The sequence below is a fragment of the Odocoileus virginianus genome, chromosome 12 (genome assembly GCF_023699985.2).
Source record: "Odocoileus virginianus isolate 20LAN1187 ecotype Illinois chromosome 12, Ovbor_1.2, whole genome shotgun sequence".
NCBI lineage: Eukaryota > Metazoa > Chordata > Mammalia > Artiodactyla > Cervidae > Odocoileus > Odocoileus virginianus.
In genome coordinates, this window is record NC_069685.1 from 33,296,287 (window position 1) to 33,320,524 (window position 24,238).

A 24,238-nucleotide genomic window follows, 5' to 3' on the forward strand; every position below is an offset into this window, starting at 1 on the left:
GTGGACATAGCAGGGGAAGGTATGGGTGGGACAAATTGAGAAAGTAGCATTGACATATATACACTATTATGTGTAAAATAGACACACAGTGGGAAGTTGCTATATGACATAGGAAGCCCAGCCTGGTGATCTGTGACGATCTAGAGGGGTGGGATAGGGAGTTGGCAGGGAGGCTCATGAGGGAGGGGATATATATATATATAAAACCATGACTGATTCATACTGTTGTACAGAAGAAATCAACACAATATTGTAAAGCAATTATCTTCCAATTAAAAATATATTAATTTTTTTAAACGATGTATGCTACACAATTTTCCCCAGCATCTGAAACTCTAAGAAAGGATTTATTGCACTAAAAAATCAAAAAACAAAAAAATCTATTGCTCTACAGAGGTAAGTGGATAAAACTATTGACATTATAAAGATATTAATATATATGCTCAAATATTTATCCAGGACAGCACAGAGGGATTCAAGTATTATAAGGTGATCAGATTAGACGTTCTTTCAGATATATTTCAAATCCATAGTTCATGATTTTTTAGACAGTATAACATCCTCCATTTCCTCTATCCCTAAAGTACTTAAAGACATTCTGTTGTTATAATACTATATCAGAAGTATTAATAATTTAGCTATATGTTTTATGTTGCTATGTGACTATCTTATAATTTTAATTTTTAATCAAAATTTGCATTAAAATGAGTCCACTGAGCATCCCATGAATGTGGATATTTCATATATTTTCAAGATAAATTATTCCAGGTGAATATAAAGAGAAAGAAGTAGAAAACTTTGTAAGTCTTCTCTTCTATTTCCTTTTCTTTTTGTATTCTCTTAACTCTTTGCATGGGCTTCCCAGGTGGCAATAGTGGTAAAGAACCCACTTGCCAATTCAGAAGACCTAAGGGACATGGGTTCAATCCCTGGGTCGGGAAGATGCCCTGGAGGAGGGCAACCCACTCCAGTTTTCTTGCTTGGAGAATCCCATGGACAGAAGAGACTGGCAGGCCACAGTCCATGGGGCCTCAAAGAGTCGAACATGACTGAAGCGATCTGGCACACACGCAGGCATGCAATCTTTGCCTAAGTTGAGTTACAAGATAAAGGAGTTACATCTGAAGATGAGGGACAGCTAAATGGGGTAGAGGAGTAAGGGTCTGGCTTAAAGCAAAGGGGAAACATGTCCTTTACACATGTAGAATGTTTGAGAGAGGCCCACTTCCCCTTCCCTAAATCCATACCTACTTAGACCTGATTAAGTGTCCAAAAGTCAAGTCTCTTCTCATCCACTGGTGGTAAGTAGATACTTATGCTTTTCAACCAAACAAAGGAAGCAAACTGGTAATAAGGAGACTGACAACTTTATCCTAATTCTGTTGCTGAACAATTCAGACCTTAGAATGGGATTGCATTTGCAGCCTGAAAGTGATGTGCATGTAGCACAGAATAAATTAGACATGAAAGAGTATATGAGTAAGAAAAGGAAAGAGAATTGCACTTTCGTTTTAATCACCATTTTTACAGTATTCTAAGGACTCACCCTGCAAAGAATAACATGAATAAGAAATGACTACTTAGCTCATTGCACTAATGGTGAAAATACTATGATTGGAAAACTTGAACTACCCTATTTTATCAACCTCCCTATCTGACAGGTGACTTAGACACATTTCCGCCAGTTTCCCATTTGTAAGTGATCAGTACTTTTTTCTTCCCTCAATGAAGGACAAATATAACTTTGAGGAACATGTCTTTAAATAGGCTTTGAAAGGGGGTGAGCAGGAATCATAAGGATTAGGATGAGGCAGAGTTGTTCTTGCCCATGCCAAAAATAGAGGCTGGACAGATTTGATTTCTGCATGTACATGCAGACAGAGGTCAAGGAAGTGAAAGCTAAGTATTCACCCTCACCTCTCCTCAAGTCTCAAACACAACAGCACTCTAAGCCTTGAGTAGCAATGTTGGCTGAGTAGCAGTGTTAGGTCACTCCTCAGACTGTCAACACAAAACTATAAGTATTCATCAAGTCTGTATCTTACTAAGTAGAGGGTATTGCTTTCCTTCAGTACTGATTTCACATAAAAAATCATCAGCAAACATTGAAAAATTAATTAATAAGTTAATGCATTTATTCCCATGGGAAAGTTATTCCGACCTCTTTCAGAACCTAATTTACTCTTGGAGATTACTGCTCTGGGGAGGACTGTGGATTTTTTTTATCTGTAAAATATAATAATTGTCAAGAACTCTGAGCTATTACACTATTTGCAAGCTAACAATTTGGTCAATCACAGTTTCATGGATGCTAGCAGAAGGCACAAAACTCCTGGACCAGAAACAAAGGACAGTTTTTTATTCACAGCAATAACAGTAGCTGGAGCATCAGCATTTGTGCCAGTTTTCAGAGTGTCAGCTTCCACAAAGTGACTGGAAGGGGACCAGATGATTCCTGGACATGCAGTGGGTTGCATCACTTGAGAGGAACTCCACACCTGGGCAACCAAATCTTTTATACTGATCAGTAAGCCTGCTTGCCCTTTACCCAGTGGGAGCATCATCTTTATTATACTGGACAGTAGACAAACCTACTCTTTGTCCAGAGAGGGACACTATTTCTGCCTTCCAAAGCTGTTGGCCTTTTACAAACACTCTTGCAAAGATATTCCAGAACAAAGGCAGAATCTGTCTCTGCTTGCAAGATGTATAGAAATAGGAGGCATTCATGGAGAATTGTCTTCCAACAATAACACATTTCTGTCCCTATTTTCTCAAGATTGGGGCTATACATAAAGTCTAGGAGGCTTCCCAGGTGGATCAGTGGTAAAGAACCTGCCTGCCAAAGCAGAAGATGCAGGTTCGATCCCTGGCTTGGGAAGATCCCCTGGAGAAGGAAATGGCAGCCTACTCCAATATTCTTGCCTGGAGAAGACCATGGACAGAGGAGCCTGGCAGGATACAGTCCATGGGATCACAGAGAGTTGGACACGATCGAGAGACTAACACTTTGACTTCCGTCAAACTTCACCCTTTCTTGAGAGTGCAATGGGAAGATTCTGATGAAAAGGCTTTAGGGGGCAAATGTAAAATGTTTGGGAACGGTAACTTTAGTAACAGGGAAGATAAAAGTCAGAAGCCCTGTAGGGAACTTCCCCCTCCACCAGCTTGCTCCTTGGCAGTTTCTCACCCCTTCCCATCCCTCTAAAAAAGTGTATTCCTATCACTTCACCTTAATACACAGCTAATAATTCCACTAAATGGATATTCATTGCAATCTTTGAAAAACTTAAATCTCTTGGAGGATTAAAGACTCTCAGATGTTCACACACATTAGCATGAATTTGTATAAGAAACTTTCCATTTAACATCTGGCTGAGATTGGTTGCCCTGAAGCAAGAATAATTTTGACTGGCAGGGGACAGAAGGGCGATTGTAAAGCTGGGAGCACTTTTGAGGTATAGCAGGGCAGAGAGAGAACATTGTGGGATAATTCAAACCATATAAAATCACTGAGCCCATAGGAGCCAGAGGAGGCAAGCACCATAAAGTTGGAAAATAGGTGAGAGAAGAAAAGATGACGAAGATACCAAAGAGGAATTTTGCCCATTCCCAGTTTTTATTTGAAGTTGGCACTGTGTCCAAAGCAGAGGCCATTCTCTCCCTTCTCCTCCTCACACCTGGATTTTCATTCCATAAATATTTTCTGAATATCTGCTGCCGCAACTGTCACTCTGCTACTATTACTAGTTACCACTTCTTGAACACTTGCTGTTTCCACGTTTATGATTACACGGTGTGACAGTGTCAGATAAGACACTGTCTCTGCCTTCAATAGAGCTTAGCAGTGGGGGAGACAGACAAGTAAGTCAACAGTTATGCAATTTAGTAAATGCTATTTACTAAGTAAAATTACACAATTTAGTAAATGCTTTTATATAGAGAGGCATCTAAATCAGACATGGCAGCTCCTTGCATTAGGATCCAGACTTCAGACTTCTATCCAATAGTGAACTAATAGTAGATAATTCTCACACAATATCTTTTGTGTAAGTCTTCCATGCAATTAACAAGAGAATCTTTATAGCATCCCTATAAAATGGGTACTATGATTATATCGTCATTTGACAGAGGAAGAAACTGAAGCTCAGAGAGGTTAGGGAGCTTTCCTCAAGTCACAGAGGAGCAGACATAAGATTGGATTCCAGGCCTCTGGCCAGAGTATATGTTCTTAGATACTTCCCTATACTGTCACTGAAACCAGTTTAAGTTAAGTAAGCATATGTGAGCTGCTAAAATATATAACCATCACTTAAACCTTATATCTATGATAAAGTAAATTTGGGGTTCCAAACTTGTGACCCATGAACAAATTTTCAAAAAAATGTTTTAAGGAAGGAAACTACCTGAGACCTCCTAGGCTACAAGCATTAGTGAAACACTGTTAAGAGAACACTGCTGATTCTGTGTAAAAGTCCTGAGTACCAATCACCATGTCATATGTTCAGTGATGTTCTTTTTTCAAGTTCAATGATCCTCATATGTAGCATTCCCATATTACAAGTTTATGCTGCTAAGAACAATTAATGACTTATATTTCCTGTAAAAAGCAAAGAATCAAGAGCCTGAAAAGACAAGCCACAGACTGGGAGAAAATACAGTAGTTCCCCCTTATCCTTGAGGGATATGGATGTCTGAAATCGCAAATAGTACCTAACCTTAGGTCTTTTCTTATACATGTGTACTTATAGTAAAGTTTAATTTATAAATGAGGCACAGTAAGAGATTACCAACAATAACTAATAAAATAGAACAATTATAACAATATTCTGTGATAAAAGTTATGGAAATGTGGAGCTTATTGTACAATAAGCTCTCTCAAAATAGCTTATTGTACAAATGCAATGCTTTTTCCATCCTGAGAGCTTATGCACTGTAGCCATAACCTTTGCAGTTTGAAATGTGACAGCAAAACTAGATTTCTTTTTCCTTCCTCAGAATTTCATAAAGAGAAGATTCAGTATTACCGTATGTCTTAGCAAATGTGGCATAAGATTTTTTTTCCCATGTTGAAAACTTTCAGTTTTTCACCTCCAAGAAGCACTTTATGGCTTCTCTTTAGCATATTGGAGTCGCCAGAACCACTACTCTTATGTTTTGAGGTGTTTATCAAGTAAAATAAGGATTACCTGAGCTTAAGCACTGTGAGACCACAGTGAATCTGATAACTGAGATGGCTATTAATAGACTAAGAATCAGCGGGATGAAGGAATAATAGACCATGTCCTGAGTGGGGTCATGCAAGACTTCATCACGCTACTCAGAAAAGCCTGCGATTTAAAACTTTGTTTTCTGGAATTTTCCACTTAATATGTTCAAATCATGGAAAGTGAAACTGCAAATAAGAGAAGGCTACTCTATTTGCAAAAGACTTATCTGATAACAGACTGTTATCCATAATATATAAAGAACTCTTAAAATTCAATGATAAGAAAACAAACAAACAAACAAGACTAAAAATGGGTCAAAGATCTTAACAGACACCTCACTAAAGAAGATAGTGAGTGAAGTGAAGTTGCTCAGTCATGTCCGACTCTTTGGGTCCCCGTGGACTGTGGCCTACCAGGCTCCTCAGTCCATGGAATTTTCCAGGCAAGAGTACTGGAGTGGGTTGCCATTTCCTTCTCCAAAGAAGATATTCAGATGGCAAATAAGCACATGAAAAGATGTTGCATACTGTACCTCATCAGGGAAATTCAAATGAAAACAACAATGAGCTACCACTACTTACCTATTAGAATGGCCAAAAACCAGAAATTGACAACACCAAATGCTGGCAAGGATGTGGAGCAACAGGAACTTTCATTTACTGCTGGTGAAAATGCAAAATGATGTGGTCATTTTGAAAGATAGTTTGGAGGTTTCTTATAAAACTAAACATACTTTTACCATTCCCAATAATTGCACTGCTTGATATTTACCCAAAGGAGTTGAAACTTATGTCTATACACAAACCTGCACACACTTGTTTATAGCAGCTTTGTTCACCAATGCCAAAATTTTGAAGCAACCAAGATGTCTTTCAATAGGTGAATGGATAAAGAAACTGTGGTGCATTCAGATAATGAAATACTTAGTGCTAAAAAGAAATGAACTTTCAAGCCATGAAAGGACATGGTAGAATTTTAATCTAAGTGAAAAAAAGCCAATCCGAAATGGCTACATACATATACAAAGGTATAATTCCAACTATACAATATTCTGGAAAAGGCAAAACTATAGAGACAATAAAACAATCAGCAGTTGTTAAGGGTTAGGTGCAAGGGTGGGATGAATATGTAAAGCACAGAGGATTTTTAGTTCAGTGAAAGTACTCTGTGTGATGGATATATCAATATGTCATCATAAATTTGTCCAAATCTATAGAATGTACAATACAATACAAAAAGTAAACTGTAATGCAAACTAAGGACTCTGGGTGATAAAAATGTGTGACTGTAGGTTTACTACAACTGTAGTTGTAGTAAATGTAATACTCTGGTGAAGAATGTTAATATTGGGGGAGGCTGTGCAAGCGTCACGGCTTCCCTGGTGGCCCAGATGGTAAAGAATCTGCCTGCAATGCAGGGGTCCTGGGTTCAATCCCTGGGTCAGGAAGATCCCCTGGAGGAGGAAATGGGTACCCACTCCAGTACTCTTGCCTGGAAAACCCCATGGACAGAGGAGACTGGTGGGCTATAGTCCATGGGGTTGCAGAGTCAGACACAACTAAGCAACTAACACAGAAAGATGCAAGTGTCAGGGGCGGAGGCATAAGAGAACTTCTTATACTTTGCACTCCTTTTTGCTGTGAATCTAAAACTTCTCTGAAAAAATAATAAAGTCTATTTTTCTTTAAAGCAAAGCAAAGTCCACTTAGAATGTCTATTCTTAAGGAGGGAAAAAATGTGCACTGTTCGGAATATTATAACTATGTCCATGCTCTTCCTCCCTTGAGAAAATTGCTAAGTCTAACCTTAATCCCAAGATGCAAGAATTACTGCTCAACAGTGCCTTCTTATTAGTTGTGTTACAGACAATCCTGGAAGAAGACCGAGGGAGAGAGAGGAGACAGAGAGACAGAGAACAAAGCCTTCCACCGAGTGTGAAACAGATTTTATAGAAGGAATAGCATTTCTTAGCTTCTTCTCTGCCTTCATGACCATCTCTACTTGAAAATAACCTGCCTCAACAGTTGATTTCCTGAATATTGAATACTGATTTTGTCGTTGCTGTTCCCAAAGGAGTAATGGATTTTGAATGTATATTAGGTAAACACTGATTTCATGAGTATACAGACAGTCAACAACTAATATACAGTGGGAGATCCTCTTTTACAGAAGAAGAGAATGAAAAAGACAAAGCTGGTTTACGCCAAGGAGGTCCATATTTTTTCTCTTCTAAGAACCTACTTTCTTTCAGATTTCCTTTCCCCTGGGTTTTCATTAATCTCATGAATGTACTTCTTAAGAATAAAAATGTCGACAGACTCTGTATGGAACAATTCCCTCAGCCCAGGAGAGATGATTTGTCTTATATGCTGAATTGTGTCCCCGTCCCTCATTTATATGTTGAAATCCTAACTACTATATCTCAGAGTGTGACTATAATTGATTACAAGTTTTTAAAGAGGTAACTAAGCTAAAAATGAGGTCATTACAATGGGCCCTAATTCAGTCTGACTTGTGTCCTTTTAAGAAGAGGAGATCAGGACACAGATAAAGTAAGTGCAAGTGAAGACTCAGGGAGAAGACAGCCAAGGAGAGAGGTCTCGGAAGAAACCAACACTGTCAACAACTTGATCTCAGACTTCCAGGTTACAGAACTGCCAGAAAACACATTTCTGTTGTTTAAGCCACTCTGACAGTCTGTGACACTTTCTTATGGCAGCCCTGGCAAACTAATACCATACAAAGAGTAACCTTTGTGACTCCAGCACTCCCACAGTGCTTTGATCCAGAGCCTCTTAAAAGCAGTTCAGACACTTGCTAACATAATTATAAAGAACCTATAGGCTTCCTGAATTCATTCAACAAACCTTTATTGAGCTTGTTCTGTGCATCAGGTACTGAGCTAAATGCAAGGAGAAAAGAGGAACACTCAAGAAGCTCAAGGGTAAATAAGACCCCAAACCATCCTCCAGAAATCACAGTCTTAAAAGTAGACAGGCATATAAGGAGTTAATTTCAATGTGCAGTCACTGTTGGTAAGATTGTAGTATGCACAGCATGCCACAGGCGAGGACCAAGGGCTATGGGAACTTCACGGGAAGGCAGGAGGGGTATCAAATAGGATGCCATACCTAGTCTAAGTCTTCAGTAAAAAGTAAAAGTGTGCTAAGGAGATGAGGGGAGAGAGACATTTCAATGACAGGAGTACCACAGACAAAGGTAGGAAATAGGAAAGTGGGTAGAATGTCAGGTGTTGAATGAGAAGGTCAGGATAATTGGAGTTAGGATGATATGAGGGAGGCTGGGAGGAGGGACTGAAAGATGAGGGTCAGACCACAAAGAGTTGGGTATGCCAAATTTGGATTTTAACCTGAAAGCAGTGGGAAGACACCAGAGATTTTTACAGTGAAAAGTCATGATCAGACTTGCTCTGAGCATGATCTCTCTGGTAGCCTGGAGAATGAAATGGTTTGGGGAAAAGGTGGGCTGCAGAAAGACTGGATGGCAGGGAGGATGATAAAGCCTTAATTGAAGCAGTGGTTTGGGGGTGCAGAAAGCAGTCCTGCTTCAGAAATACTGCAGGGGTTTGGAAGCTTGCACTATGAGGATTTTAACACTTCAACTTCTATAAGTGCTAGTATGAGAAAGGTGTTTCCAACTGTAAGTCACTAGATGTTATTTATTTTTTCTATATCAGATGTATAAATAAATATAAATATCATTGCTTCCTTGAACATACAGACGTTATCATCTTAATAAAACACACAATATATTATTTACTTTTTAAGACTATAATTCAAAAGAGCTAAATTTCCTTGTGCTTTGTTTAAATTTGAGGATATCGCTCTTTAAAAACATATAGTGTAACTGGAGACAGGTAAAAATGAGTATCTTATTTCATCATAGCATATCTGGTATATTTGTGATTCTTCTAAGTTGAACTTGCTGGAAAGTGTTTAATTGAGGCACTAGAAAGCTTTGGAAAATACACTTGCCTAGCTCTGAGTTTTCTATTACCTATTTTGAGTAGTTTACTCAGTCTCACTAGGGCTCAGTTTTCTTATTTCTAAAATAATACTCTTCTATATTATTCTAATAATATTAATTCTATATAATTATTTAATAATATTAAAAGTATATAATTCTAATAATATTCTAAAATAATATTTCTTATTTCTAAAGAGATAAATTTCTTGATCCTTAAAATTCTGTCTAAAATCCCATGAGGCTTTTTCTCCCAGAAGAAATACTGCTCTTGAATCTTTAAAGGCAATTTTTACGTTTTAAAAAGGATACTTTAAATTTTGCCAGAAAATAGTTCTTGGAAGGTATATAAATCTTGTTAGATGTTTTGAAATTCATTTAAAAAAAATCTATCTGAAGCATTATGCACGATTAAAACATTACCATTCTTGGCACTCAGGGTACTTAAACCTCAGTAGGTTCAACTAAGTTTTAGAGTGAGTAACACAACGAACAAATGTGCCTCTTGAAAGAAATATAAAGCTGAATAGGGTAAATACAACTGCAGGAAAATTAACAAGCCAGACGATTTCCTTTGCCCCTTCCTTGGGAAACCTGTATCTCTAAGGTGAAAAGGGCTCTTTTGGAAGAGAAAGGAGAGATTGGGGAGGGAAGTTTCTCTGATTTCTTTATGCCCTGCCTGCTGATCTGTCTGCTTTCCTCTCCAGTTCTCCCTGTCTGATAAGGAATTGATCCTTCCCCTCCTCCCCGTCCTCCCTCCCTCTCTCTTCCTTCGCTCTCAGTCACGGTACTGTCCTAGCAAGTGATGCTGTCGGAGACAGGAGACGGGCACGGAGGAGGCACCGCCGCCGCCGCAGCGGGGCGGGAGAGCGTTTCCCAGCACCCGCGCCCCGCTCGGCCCAGAGCTCCCTCCTCGCGGCCACGGGCGCGGCTGCTGCCCCCGCGGTTTGAAGGTGGGCGCCGGCGACCCGGCTTTGGCTCCCGCCTCTAACTGCTCGGTCTCCGGCTGCGCGGGTCTCTCTTCCTGCCTCCCCGCCCGGGGCCGCCTGGGGCCCGCTGGAGGTGGGGAAAGGGCGCCGCGGGGAGAACGCGCCTCGCCGGCGGTGGAGACCGAGGCCGGCGGCCGGCATCCCCGCGCTCGGACCGCGGCCGGCGCGATGTCCAGCAAGGTCAGGAAGTGCAAGGAGCAAGCAAGGGTGACCTTCCCCGCGCCGGAGGACGAGGAGGAGCAGGAGGGCGAGGACGAAGGCGCGGAGCCGCAGCGCCGCCGGCGGGGCTGGAGGGGCGTCAACGGGGGGCTCGAGCCGCGCTCGGCGCCCCCGCAGCGGGGACCGCGCGCCTACTGCCCGCCGCCCTTCTCCCCGGGGCCCGACATGTGAGTATCCCGCTGGCCCGCGGCCCGCGCCTCGGGCTGGGGGCGGGCAGGCGCGCCCCTGGCCGCCCCGCGCTGTGCCCCGGACCCCCGAAGTCCACCCTCCGTGGCAGTCCTATTCGGGGCAACTCGGGTGGGCGGTAGACCTAGGCTGGGGTCTCGCGCCTCTTGGTCCTGCTCTGTGGAGGGATTCCGGGGACGCCCGAAGGCGTGGCCGGGGTGTCTGTCCCGGCTCAAGCGCACGGACCAGCCCCGCGGACGGAAACAACGGACGCCAGACACGCTGCCCAGTAAGCAGACGCCCGCTCTCCTACAACCGAGGATGCGCGCACCGCCGCCGGTGGTCTGGGGGCCTCGCGGAACATGTCCCCCGGGGTCCCCGAACTGCCCCCGGGAGGTCAGAGAAGGGGACGGTGTGCTTAGGCCCCGGCGTTCAGCGTGGAGCCACCCCGGGAACCTGAGTCCCTTCCGACGCTCCCGGCCGTCGGGAGTGGGGAGAAGGGAGCGGACGGTGTGTGGGTGGAAGGTCTGTCCGGGCGCGGCTTTTCCCGACCGTCCATTCACAGCTGGGGCTAACCTGGAGCCGAAGCCCAGCGGGTCTCCCCGGGGGGAGTGAGCGCGGGCCGCCGCGGGAACAACCTTAGAGCTACTTGGTTGGCGTTCCCAAGCGGCTCAGGGTCAGTAGCTGTTCCTTTTTTAAAGGAAGGTAGAGGTCCGCGCTTTAATGAGTGAGTAAGAACAACTTTTCTTCATTTCCAAATCTTGGAAACAGCCTCTCTGAGACGCAGAGAGGATGAAGAAGAAAGTGGTTCGTTTTATAGGGTGCATGCTCTCTTTGTTTTGTCAAGTACCTTGGACGTGTCGCGGGGTTACTGTCTTTTTAGGAAGAACGCACAGATAGGTAGACCTTGGGGCCATTCTTTGCGGGCGGCGCTAACCGCTTGGGCCGGGGAAGGGGTGCTCCCTGGAAGGGACGGAGGTTCCGCAGCGCCCCCTGCTGCCCGCGAGCGGCACACAGCTAGGGTGTGAAGCCTCTGCGGCGACCTCGAGCCGGCAGGATAGTGCAAGGCTGAGCTGGTCCGAGTCCGCTCCTAACTCGGTTGGACCTGCCTAATTAAAAAGAGAACTCATTGGCTGGGAAAGGTTTCTGATTTTAAATGAGCGACGCATCACAATGTGGTTCAGTTGTTGCTGAAGATTACCTGGAGTGGAAATGGCCCAGGGAATGGACGGAAGGTAGGTCCTTTGAGATTAAAGCCCCTATCAGCTCGCTTCCCCGCCTCCCTAAGGTTTTAAGACATTGCCCATATTCCCTTTTGCCAGTTTGGTTTTTAGAACCCAACTCAATTTCTTGATTCTTAATTTTTTTTCTTTTGTCTTAAATCCACACTAAATGGGACACCAGAGCGCGCTTATCTGAGAAAGTAGGGCGAAGCAAAGATTACACTCTTTGCTTTTTGAAGCTTGAGGTCAATCACACAAAGCGCTGGGACAAATTCTAATGTAGATTTGCTGTCTAACTGGTAATAGAACATCTTTCCTGACTATCTGCTGACTTTACATAACTCAACAGGTAAATGTTGTCGTATATTTACTTTGTAAAGCGGCTGAAAAGACTGTCATGTGAAGGAGATACGCATTAATAAACGTTCCTTCTGAAGGTAGAGCCGCAAGCTTTTCATGTTTTTTCCAGGCCTGTCACTTGCAGAGACTAACCTGATATTTGTAGCAGAGATTAGCTGTTTATTCCAACTTTGAGTGGAATATGGCCACAGTTTAATAGCTCAGATAGTGAACACAGCCCCAGGACGAAATTGGAGAAGGATACCCAGTCTATCAAAGCCCCAGGATCATTTTCAGTAGGCAGAATAGAACAGCCGAATTTAACAGTCAGAGGGATACTGAGGGTAGAATCCTGCTTTTATCAAAAAGATTCCTTGACATAACCCTTTTGCTCATTTCACTGCTCCATGCTCCAGTATTCCATTTGGGAATTTTAAATAGACTGACTCAGGGGGAATAGTGTCATCTGTTATATCACTAGCAAGAGGTTTTTTTTTTTTTAATTATCCTTTGATAAAATTCTTGATGTAGCCATTGATTCAAGCCAAGACTTCCCTTTTCCCAATTGTTTGCAAACCTAGGACCAAGTAGTATACCGTTCGCATGATTAATTCAGCCTCAAAGTTTTTAAAAATATTTAATGAACTCCAAAAGCATTTGAAGTCAGTTCTTGTGAATTTTAATCTGAAGACATTCCTTAAACATTTACACGTGCAAAGTTCAGACTAGGTACAGCAAGCCACAAAGATGAGTATGACAACGTTACTGCACTCAAGGAGTTTAAAATCTCATAAGGGAGAGGTGGAAATGAAGCTGGGCATAAATAATTATGCTATTAGAGTAGAATGAGTGCATAAATACATACATACGATGAGAGAGCTCTGCAGAGTCAGGTGCCAAGAGAAAATGGATAACATAAGATTGTGGAGAAATAAGAAAACCTTTTATGAGCCTGGAAAGGTAAATAAGATCGGAGGCAGAAAGAGAGTGGGCAGTAAATTCAAGCACCCCACCCCACTCCACACCCTATTCCAAAGTGCCCGGCATGTCCAGGGAATGTTAAAGGAATATTAAGTTTTATTGGAACATAGATTATGTGTAAGAGAGCAGTGAGATTTAGCTGGATGTATTAGTTTGGGGCATTAATGTATAGGATCTTCTATATCAAGGAGAGGCAATAGGGAGTCATTGATTGTTTCAGAGCAGCAAAGGTTTGATCCAAGTCATTCTGAGAAGGGGGTGGATTGAAGTGGCAATTGGCAGAATGTGAGTAAATACCTTAGAAAACTACTGTGGCTTTCCAGGCTGAGATTAGGATCTGTGATAGTGTAGGACTGGTGGGATGGAATGGGGAGAGATAGGAAGGGGGGATACACAGAAAGAATCTATGGGAATTTGCCTATCCATGAGGGGTTTAAAGAAAAAGCAGGATCAGAGGTGACTTCATGATTTTGATGTAGATGACTAAGATCATGATGTCATTGTTGAAAAAAAAGAAACTAAATGATCTGACTTTTCAGATAATTTTCAAATACATGTCAAACAGGAAGAAAGGAATGTAAGTTTAAAGCTTGAGAGAATTTGAGAGTCTGCTGTCTGATGGGAATTGTTTTTAAGTTGTGTAAATTCATGATATTACCCAAGGAGGGAGTGTGAAGAGAGAAACAAAGGAAGCCTGAGTTAGTTTTCTGGGGGAAATTTCTTTGTTTAGAGGGGCAAAAAGAAAGAGTAGCAAGCAAAAGACACAGAAAAAGATGAAGCAGCAGGTGGTACAAAAGCGAGGCTGCCTAGAGAGAAGAATTTCAAGAAAAGGGAAGAATAGTAAGGCTAAGTCCCTTCGTGGTCCACCTGAAACTATCACAGCTATTGTTAATCAGCTATATGCCAATATAAAATAAAAAGTTTAAAAATAAAATGAAAAGGGAAGAATTGACCCACAGTTGGCAAACACTTGGTAAATCAAGAGAGGAACTTGATGGGAATTACCTAGTGGCCCAGTGGTTAGGATTTACTGTCAAGGGCCAGTGTTCGGTACCTGGTTGGGGAACAAGCTGAATAGCTTGGCAAAAAAAAGAAAAAAAAAGAGAGAGAAACTTTGTGAGTCTATTTTTAGTAAGAAGACTCATCCCTTACACTTTAACATACATGCACAAAACCATTAGATTTCTCAGCAGTGTTATATTGAAGAGAGAAGGCTTCTGCAAGAGAGGATTCTGGGGAATTCCTTAGTGGTCCAGTGGTTAGGACTCAGTGCTTTAGCTGCTGTGGCCCTAGTTAAATTCCTGGTCTGAGAACTAAGATCTCGCAAACAGCAGGTCAAAAAAAAAAAAAAAAAAATGCAATGAACATACTTAAAAAAAAAAAAGAAAAGATTCTGTTTAGTTTTTCTTGGAAGACATGCTGTCAAAAATTTGTCATAATAAAAGCTGTAATTTGTATTTGTGTAATACCTCATGCTGTTATTTATATGAATTAACTTGAATCACACCTCTTTAAAGCAGGTTTTATCATTTGGCAAATGAGGAAACTGGTACATAGTGAAGTCAAGTCAGTTTCTAAAGATTAATTAGTAAATCAATAACAGAGCTTCTGTATTCTATAGAATATTAGTAACTATAGTCCGCACACTCTATATAAGATCTCTAGGCTTATTCATCCTACATAACTGAAACTTTGTACACTTTGACCAACATCTCCCCAATTTTCCCACCTTCCAGCCCTTGGTAACTATGGTTCTATTCTCTGCTTCTTGACTTTTTAAGATTCCACATATAAGTGATATCATGCAGTTTTTTTTTTTTTTTTTTCCCTGTGCCTGGCTTATTTCACTTAGCCTAATGTCTTCCAGATTCATCCATGTCACAAATTGCAGTATCTCCTTTGTTGAGGTGAAATAATACTGCATTGCATACATATATACCACAGTTTCTTTTTCCATTTATAGTTTATGACACTCTGTGTCCGTATTTTGGCTGTTTGCTAAGAGGGTAGATTTCACGGTTTCTCATTAATATACACCCCAAAGATAACTGTGTGAGAAGTTAGATATGTTAATTACCTTGCCTGTAGTAATCATTTCTCTATTGTACAGTTGACTCTTGAATAACACAGAGGTTAAGAGCACCAATACCCCCCCACACAGTTTAAAATCCACATATAACTTTTGACTCCCCCTGAAACTTACTATAGTCTACTCTTGACCAGAGCCTTGCAGATAACAAAGACATTGTTTATGTGTACAAAATACACATATTTTGTATGTTTTTTATTATACAGTTGTATTCTTCAATAGGCGCCGCAGTGGTAAAGAATCTGCCTGACAATGCAGGAGATGTGAGTTCGATCCCTGGGTCAGGAAGATCCCCTGGAGAAGGGAATGGCTAACCCACTCTAGCTTTCTTGCCTGACAAATTCCATGGACAGAGGAGTCTGGAGGGCTTCAGTCCACGAGGCCACCAAAGTTGGACATGACTGAGTCACTGAGCACACACATGCACTCATTCTTCAGGAGAATGAGTTAGAGCAAGAAGGTGTTATCAAGAAAGAGCCTATTATGCTGAGTGAAATAAATGAGAGAAAGACATATTGTATGTTAATGCACATATATGGAATCCATTAATAGAAAGATGGTACCAATAAACCTCCTTGCAAGGCAGCAGTGGAGACACAGACATAGAGAACAGACTTGTGGACACAGGCGGGGAAGGAAGGGTGAGACGAATCGAGAGAGTAGCATTGAAACATGTACGTTACCATGTGGAAAATTAGATAGCCAGTGGAAATGTACTGTATGATCCAGGGAGCTCAAATCTGACGCTTTGTGGTAACCTAGAGAGTTGAGATGGGGTTGGAAGTGGGAGGGAGGTTCAAGAGGAAGGGGACATATGTATATCTGTGGCTGATTCATGTTGTTATATGGCAGAAACAAATGCAAAATTATAAAGCAATTATACTTCAATTAAAAATAAGTTAATTTTTTAAAAAATCATAAGGAAAATTTACATTTACAGTATTGCACTATATGTATTGACACCATGCTTATGTTGTCTGTTTACAAAAATAACCATCAGTACCTACAACAAGTGTTGTCTTATACAAATTACTGTAGACGTTCTATGTATTACTAACACTGGATATCAAAAATGAAAAAATAATGTGAAAAAAATTCATGTTTATTTGCAGGTGTAATGATTCCTGCATTGATAACAAAGAAGCAGCAATGTGATTGCTTTTAGGGTAGCCTGATATAATTGATACGGCTGCTTCACAGTAGCTCAGCCTATTGGCTAAAGAATGAACCATTGCAAACTTTTTATGGCATACAATATTACTGTGACATCTTCATGATACAGTATTGGAAACATAATTTGTTTTTTTATTTTTTTGTTTTTTTTTAATTTGTTTTTTTTAAAAAACCACTTAACTGTGATGATAGGCTGCTGCAGTTTCTCCAACTGGAAGAGAGGAAGAGAGAGAGACAGGGGCATACTCTATGATAATGTAATTCTTTGAAAGCAGAGTTATAAAGCAGTAGCAAAACTAACATTATTTTTATTAAATATATTTAAAGTATATAATTATTTAAGCATATGATAATTAAATGTCACTCACCTTATGCCTACTTAAGGGATAGACTAGTATTTACATACATCGTATACTTTCATGACATACCTAATTTTTTCTTAGTTTTTTCAGTATTTCCAAGCTGCAGAGTTCAGAAGTTTTTTTTTTTCAAATTGTCACAAATCTCCAAATCGTTTTCCAGTATACTTAAAAAAATATATATGTACAAATGGACCTGCACAGTTCAAACCTATGTTGTTCAAGGGTCTACTGTGTATGTATATCAAATCCTATTATTATACACCATAAATATCTGCAATTTTTATTTTGAAAATTATATAAAATAAAGCTCCAGAGTGATTAGAAGATTTAAAAAATACCAGAGTGTCTGATGCTCATCTTTGATAGGAGATCTGAAGATGATCACACAATGCCTTGTAACTTAGATTATCTACTTGAATGCTAGTTACTGTGGTGCTGGCCCATGACAGTCTTTCAACCTAGTCTTAGCTTGGCTGTCACTGGAGAATCTCCAGAGGAATTCCAGAGGAATTTGCACTTTAAGGACCAAAGTCAGACTGACATTGTTAAGGAAGAGGCAGGTTTCTCTTTAGTTACAATTGTCAAGAATAGCACAGCACGACATTAGATTTGTTGTTGTTCAGTCGCTCATTCATGTCCGACTCTTTGTGACCCCATGGGCTGCAGCACGCCAGGCTTCCCTGTCCTTCATCATCTCCTGGAGCTTGCTCAAACTCATGTCCATTGACTCAGTGATGCCACCCAACCATCTCAGATTCTCCGTGGTCCCCATCTCCTGCCTTTAATCTTTCCCAGCATCAGCGTCTTTTCCAGGGAGTTGGCTCTTTGCATCAGGTAGCCCAAGTATTGGAGCTTCAGCTTCAAGCATCAGTCCTTCCAATGAATGTTAGACTTGAGACCTTTAATAATCTGAAATTTTGAGTTGTATTTTCAGTTTATCCCGTAGAGCAGTAATTTCACTGTGTACAATATAGAGTCATTTTGCTGGTTTGTTGTAAATTATTTTTGCTTGCTTGCTTGCTTCGCTTCAGACGTGTCAGATGCTTTGCGACCCTATGGACTGCCAGCCAGGCTTCTCTGTCCATGGGATTATGCAGGCAAAAAAACTGGAGTGGTTGCCATTTCCTTCTCCAGGGTATCCTCCTGACCCAGGGATCAAACTCCCCTCTCTTGTATCTCCACGAGCACCACCTGGGAAGTTCAAAATTATTTTTGTATAATATCAAAGTAATGCCTGAATACAGTTTTAAAACTTAATGCTTAAAAAAAAAAAAAGGCTTGTAAGATCAACAGCAAGCCCATGACAGTTCCCTTTTTTTTTCCCTTTTTTCTTCCTGCCCCCTCCATTTCATTACACTTACAACTCCTTCAAGTAGCGCATTCCTAAGGTGAACATTTCACTCACTTATAACTTTTATTCTCCCCCATCCTCCCATCACATGATTTATCACAATCTGTGGTTAATAATTCATTATGATGATCATGTAATTATTATTCACTGCAGAGTCAAGTAGTATAGTATAATTGCATTTCTTTTCTTTTATAATTAGTTGTTTTTCTTGGCATATTTTTTCTATCTTGTTCTTTCCTTTTCAGCTAAATCCTTTAGTCTCTGTGTGTTTTTTCTGGAGACATCCCTTCTAAAACCCTCTGACTTGGTTTGTCATTTTTAATTCTTTTTTTATTCTTCAGGAAGCTTTTAGATTGAGCTGTTCATTAGTGTTGTTCTGAAATGTCTAAACGATGCCTTGATATGAGTCTTTTTTAATTTAGTGAATGCTTCATTGATAAACCCTTTCAGTATTTGGATATTATGCCCTTTGGTTTGGAGAGGTTTTCTTGTATTATTCCTTTTATTATTCCTATGCACTATTTTCATATTTCTTCCTTGTTTCTGGAATTTCTGTTATTTGGATTTTGGATCTCCTGGACTGATCCCCTAGTTTTTGTATCTCTTCTACGATGTTTTCCAGCGATTGTCTTTTCTGTTCTTTCTGAGATATTTCCTTGACTCTATTTCCCAATTTTCACTGAGTTTTTTTCCCCATTTTGTCTATTATTATTTTTAATCTCTAAGAGCTCTTTTTGTCTAATGAGTATTTCTTTGTCATAGCATTCTGTCTTATTTCAGAGATGAAATATTTCTCTTTTTAATTTCTCAAAGGAAAAAGGATTGGGAGATAATAAACCTGGCTGTTAATATTATAGAACTGGCCGGGGATCTTCCTGTTCTTAGGTCTCCCTGTTCTTAGGTTCCTAGCCTCCCCTGGGCCTAGTATCTCCACATTTAGAGAATCTCTGTTACTATTTCTCCAGCGATTTGTTATCTTATATTTCTTATAGGGATGTGGAAGGATTGTCACTTGATCATATCAGTTGGAGGTCAGCGATCTAGGGGGAGGGTTACTACATAACGCTTACACAAGATTTTAGCTCATTCCTCCATTTTAGGCTGCTGCCTTTTCTCTTGTAGGATTTCTTTTGCCTTTAATTTCCTGGTCTTTTCTGATATTGGGTGGACCGGCTTGCTTTTTGTTACAAGCACTCTGGTTGCACCTTCCTTCTCTCTGTCAAATCACACACCATTTTTCTGACTTATCTCTTTTTCATATATTGTAGTACTTCTGATTTCATGGAAGATGAAATTTGTGTTTTTTGTTCTCTGTGTTGTTTAGGGGGGTAATTTTCAAGAGGTGAAGCCGTGAAGAAGGCCTTTATTCCATCATCTTGAAAACAAATATCCCTACAGTTGTGTTTTAGGTATTCACTTTAAGCCTAAGTGAAGACAGAATTATTAACAGGACCAAGATTGAAGAAGGAAGATTAATTAATTTTTAAGACTAATTATGACTGATCTTGTTAGACAAATGGAGTAAACAGTAATCTTTATAGTGTGATCTGTCAGTCATCTGAAGTGTCCCACCTGAAATCAGCTTAGAACCACACTTCCCAGATTTAACTGATGTACAGTGTTTTGAAGAAGAAAAGAATGTCTGAGTCAAAAAGGACTTCATCTAGTTGGGTATCTTCTTAAACAAGTTGGAAAACTGAAACTGGAGGTCAACATTGAATTCACGGCAGTCCCAGGCCTTCTGAAATCTCCAGTTCCCTTTACTGTATTGTCTGCACTGTGGACTTGGGTTAAGCATTTCTGTCTTCCTCAGAGAAATTTGAGAGGCATTTACTCCTAGGAGGAGCAGCACAGGAAATTAAGCATTAACTCATTTATGAGATTCAATTAATCCATCATTTCAATTTGACTACTGATGGCAGACCAACTGTTTGTAAGCTCAGTAGAATTTAGAATGGGGCAGGGACAGAGAGGAGATAAGAATGTCTCAAGGAACAGTTGACCCCCTGCCAAATATCATCGATAGGGTTCTCTTTTCTTAATATCTAGGAGGTGAAAGGATCCTGGACATCATCTGAAGACTAGGTTAGAACTTCAGGAATTTTTCATTACTGTGCTAGCGTAGCAAATGTCTGTCTGTTCATGTTTTCTCCTTGTAAAACTTCACAGGAAATGTAACGGGAGGAAAACTGCTTTTGCAGAGCTCTCTGCTCTCCATCGGAAGGAATGCTTTCAACTTCCTGGCTCGGGGTGAGATTGCCCTCATCAGGCAGTCAACACCACAGTGTCAGTCTGGCAGGGGAGCCAGATGAATGGCCTATGGAGGGTGTACACAGAGGAATCTGGCCCCAGACAAAAGGTCCGGAGTTGGGAACTAGGGCTGCCAACTTCACACTTATGCATAAGGAGCTCAGAAGTGACTTTATGAGATTAATTAGGATTGTTAAGCATTTTTTTTAAAATTTAGCATCTAGGTTATTTGTCTACACTCATCTAGTCAAAAAAAGTCCCTGTTCAAAAGAAAACTCCCTTTTCTTTGCACTATTCAAATAATTGGTGACAGTATGAATTTAGTCCTAGAATAGACCTTTTTAAAAAAATGAGAATTAACTGCCCAGGTACACGACCTGTTAAGGAAAGAGCATGACAGTACTAACTATTTTACACCAGTTTTGCATTTCTGTATACATTTTGTCAAATAGGACTGATGTATATGGATTTTCTGTTAACTAGATCTCAGGGTGATGAGATGGGTCAAAAATCTAAAAACCTCAGACTTTTGACTTCAGATATGGATGATAATGGTAGAAAACAAGATCTTTTTGCTTTTAATAACATTAGAGGTTTATATATATATGTAGTTGATAGTGACTAGTATAAATAGACAAATATGAACTTCTCTTGGGTCAGTAGAGGTTTTTATTTTATTATTGAGTTCATTATTGTCTCAATTCTTGTTCAGTTATAGACTGAATTTGTATTTCACGTCTAATTTCATTGTCACTGATCTTCCTGAAATAATAAAAATTTGTCTTCGAAAATATTGAGTTTTATGAATGAGTTTGGTTTTGAAGATAAGCTTAATTATTAACTATAAGAGCTCATTAAATCTAAGATGTATCCTCTGTTTGCCCTCAGATTATCCTGACAAAACAACTTTATGTAAGATTGAAATCAAGAGCTGTAAGATTCATCAGTTACTTTTTGCAGTGTAATTAAGAATTAAGTGTGATTAAGCAGAAATCTGCTTTTAAAGAAGAATGATTGTTTATGTTACTTTAATTCCTGATAATTAGTTTATGTTAAAGTTTTCGCAGTGTTCTCTTTTATAGAAGAATTACTCCAAATTCCCCTCCACCACTGCTTCCACACGTTATTTCACGTGACCAAGGGTATTCTTTAATCTGAAGAGTGTCTGCTTTCAAAGCCTTCAGTCTTAAATACTGATTTAAGCACACATATATCTATGTCTCCAACAGATAGATATTCATTAGTCATGTACTAACAGCCAGGCCTACAGAAATACAGAGACGGTTTTTCTCCTGAAGCATTAACATGTTAACAGTTATTGTTGAGGAGACTGGCACGAAAGCAAACAATCATAAAGCAACTCAATTGTCAGTTCAGTGGAGTTACACACAAAATGTAGTTCCTGGAAACAGAAACATCTAAGTTCTAGAAGGCATTTACTGGAATGTTCTGGGGGGCACATATGTTTAAAAAGAGTCACCAAGAAGTCTTGCAAGCAGTGGTTAGGGGTCCTTACCTCTGCTCCCAGCGGACCATTGGAGGGAACAACACACTCTTAAATGGTTTTTTGCTTTTCTGGTCTCAGCTGCTCAAGGGTCAGTGACCCTTGAGAGGACAGGGAGCTTTCCTGAGAGGACAGAGAAAGTGATGAAGAGCAAAGATGGGAGTTTCCCTCCAACAAAGCTTCTTGTCTCCGACTTAGTCCCTAGGACATGTACCAAAATTAGCAGATGTCTAATAGATTTATTAAAATGATACATGGAGAATTCTGAAGATAACACTGGCCAACAGAAACTCTCAGGGATTAATTGCGGTGGAGACTCAAATATCTCTCCCGACCTGTAAGTGCTGGAATCTCTACATGTTAACTGCTTTCTGGGGTGGGAACCCTTGGACTTGGAAGTGATGCTTTCCTGTTTCTGAAATGGAGCACCTCATCTTGCTTCCGGGACACCGTGCAGTTGAGCCGCCCTTGGCGGCGGTAGGTGCAGGCTGAGCAGGAGGTGGCGTGGGGCCTGGCAGCAGCCGCAGCGCTGGCCCCCTGCATGAGGCGGTCGAGCCGATTGGGCCCCTTCCCTCCAGCCTTGCCCGCTGGTGCTCTTGGGGCTTCTCAAGTTCAGAGCGTCCCCCCACTCTACTTCTTCACCTCCTCAATACACAGAGTAAGAGATTTTCCAGACGTTTTGCTTTTGATGACATTATCGAGGCTGTCAGATGCCCTTTCCTTTTTCCAGACACACTCACGTGTAGGCATAGAGTGTAGCTCTCAGGTGTCTCCGGGGGCAGCTGCGTTGACTGACAGGTGCCGTGTGCCAGGGGGACTGTGCAGCGTGTCTATTTTTTAACTTTTCATCTCTGACTGTCTTGTCCTTTGTTAGTACCTGCTGCTTCCCACCTTTACTACTACTTTCAATTATCACCATCCCCAATACGAGAACTAACATGGTGGTTGCTCTCTTAACACCTGTCCCCCCTCCTCTGTGCTTTTCTCACTGTTTATCTTCCAAGGCTCCTTCTACTTTTTTTTTTTTTGTTTTTTTGCCCTTGACAGAAGGACAGACTGGAACCTAGCCAGAGGGCACCTTCTGCTTCTTCAGTGTGGTGAACGAAACAGTTAAAGCAATTTGACTGTTATTCTGACTGCTTTAGCTCACACTGGTGATGGTGTTTACTTTGCTAGATGGATTGAGTAGCTGCTTGATTCTTAACATCATTTAAATAAAAGATTTGAGGTGACTTCTTTACTAGTGTTCATTTGTTGCTGAGTGCTAAAGAATTTGTGATTCAATCCAAAGAGCCATTTTAGAAACTGTTTTCATAGAACCAAAGTTTTCCAACACACAAGCTAAGCATATATTTTTCTAAGAATTTTTTTGGGGGGGGGATGTAGAGAAGGCAATGGCACCCCACTCCAGTACTCGTGCCTTGGAAAATCCCATGGACGGAGGAGCCTGGTAGGCTGCAGTCCATGAGGTCGCTAAGAGTCGGACACGACTGAGTGACTTCACTTTCACTTTTCACTTTCATGCATTGGAGAAGGAAATGGCAACCCACTCCAGTGTTCTTGCCTGGAGAATCCCAGGGACGGGGGAGCCTTGGTGGGCTGCTGTCTATGGGGTCGCACAGAGTTGGACATGACTGAAGCAACTTAGCAGCAGCAGCAGCAGCAGACCGTTTTTAAAATCTTTATTGAATTTGTTACATTATTGTTCTGGTTTTTATGGGTTTACAGGGTTCAGAGGGTTAGGCCACAAAGCACGTGGGATCTTAACTCCATAACCAGAGATCAAACCCACACCCCTTGCTTTGGAAGGCAAAGTCTTAACCACTGGACCGCTGGGGAAGTTCCTAAGCATGCATTTTAATAGTGTTATTTTGATTTGCAACTTGTTATTCATTTTTCTTGTTCCCTAGAGACAGCATGGTAAAGTAGAGAAACACTACTGAGAGAGCCTCTGAACTCACTTCTCTTTCTTTCAGTGACCTTAAGGAAGCTAACGTTCTGAGTGAGTCACTTTATCTGTAGAATTAGCATCAGCTGACAAGTATTTTTGAACATATAATGCGCTATATCAGACACTATAGAGGTGGCTAAGAAGTGTGAAAAATTAGGTAGGAAGTATAGGGCATTTATTCTCAATTAAACTTAGGGGACATGAATATCACAGGAGACAAAATGAAGGAGTCGGGGCGGGGGGGGTATAGGTTTATGGGCAGATTAGCAGTAATACAAAAGGTCAGACTGAAATGGCCCAGAATAGTTTCAGAAAGGTTCCAGAGTGAACAGAACCTTGCAGGTGTTCTAGTTATTAATCCTGTGAAGTTTTACCCTCTGTTTTCAGAGGTGTGATGCAAGTTGGACCACAGAAGATAGGAGGGATTTGAATTGGTGAAGGGCCAAAA

At 40.8% G+C, this 24,238-nt stretch overlaps 1 protein-coding gene across 6 annotated transcripts in view; it reads left to right on the plus strand.

Moving 5' to 3' along the window:
* Nucleotides 1–9,965: 9,965 nt before the first annotated feature.
* The window catches only part of TRPC3 (transient receptor potential cation channel subfamily C member 3), a 71,589-nt gene continuing 57,316 nt past the window's right edge, over nucleotides 9,966–24,238 (plus strand). For 3 of the 6 annotated variants that reach the window (XM_020913179.2, XM_070474901.1, XM_070474902.1), the window contains exon 1: nucleotides 9,967–10,569. In XM_020913179.2, coding sequence (XP_020768838.2) covers nucleotides 10,352–10,569 — 218 coding nt within the window. In that variant the 5' untranslated portion in view covers nucleotides 9,967–10,351. Of the gene's footprint in view, nucleotides 10,570–10,701; nucleotides 10,857–11,277; nucleotides 11,803–24,238 lie in introns of those variants that run through there. The other 3 variants (XM_070474906.1, XM_070474905.1, XM_070474903.1) reach the window with 3 other exon arrangements.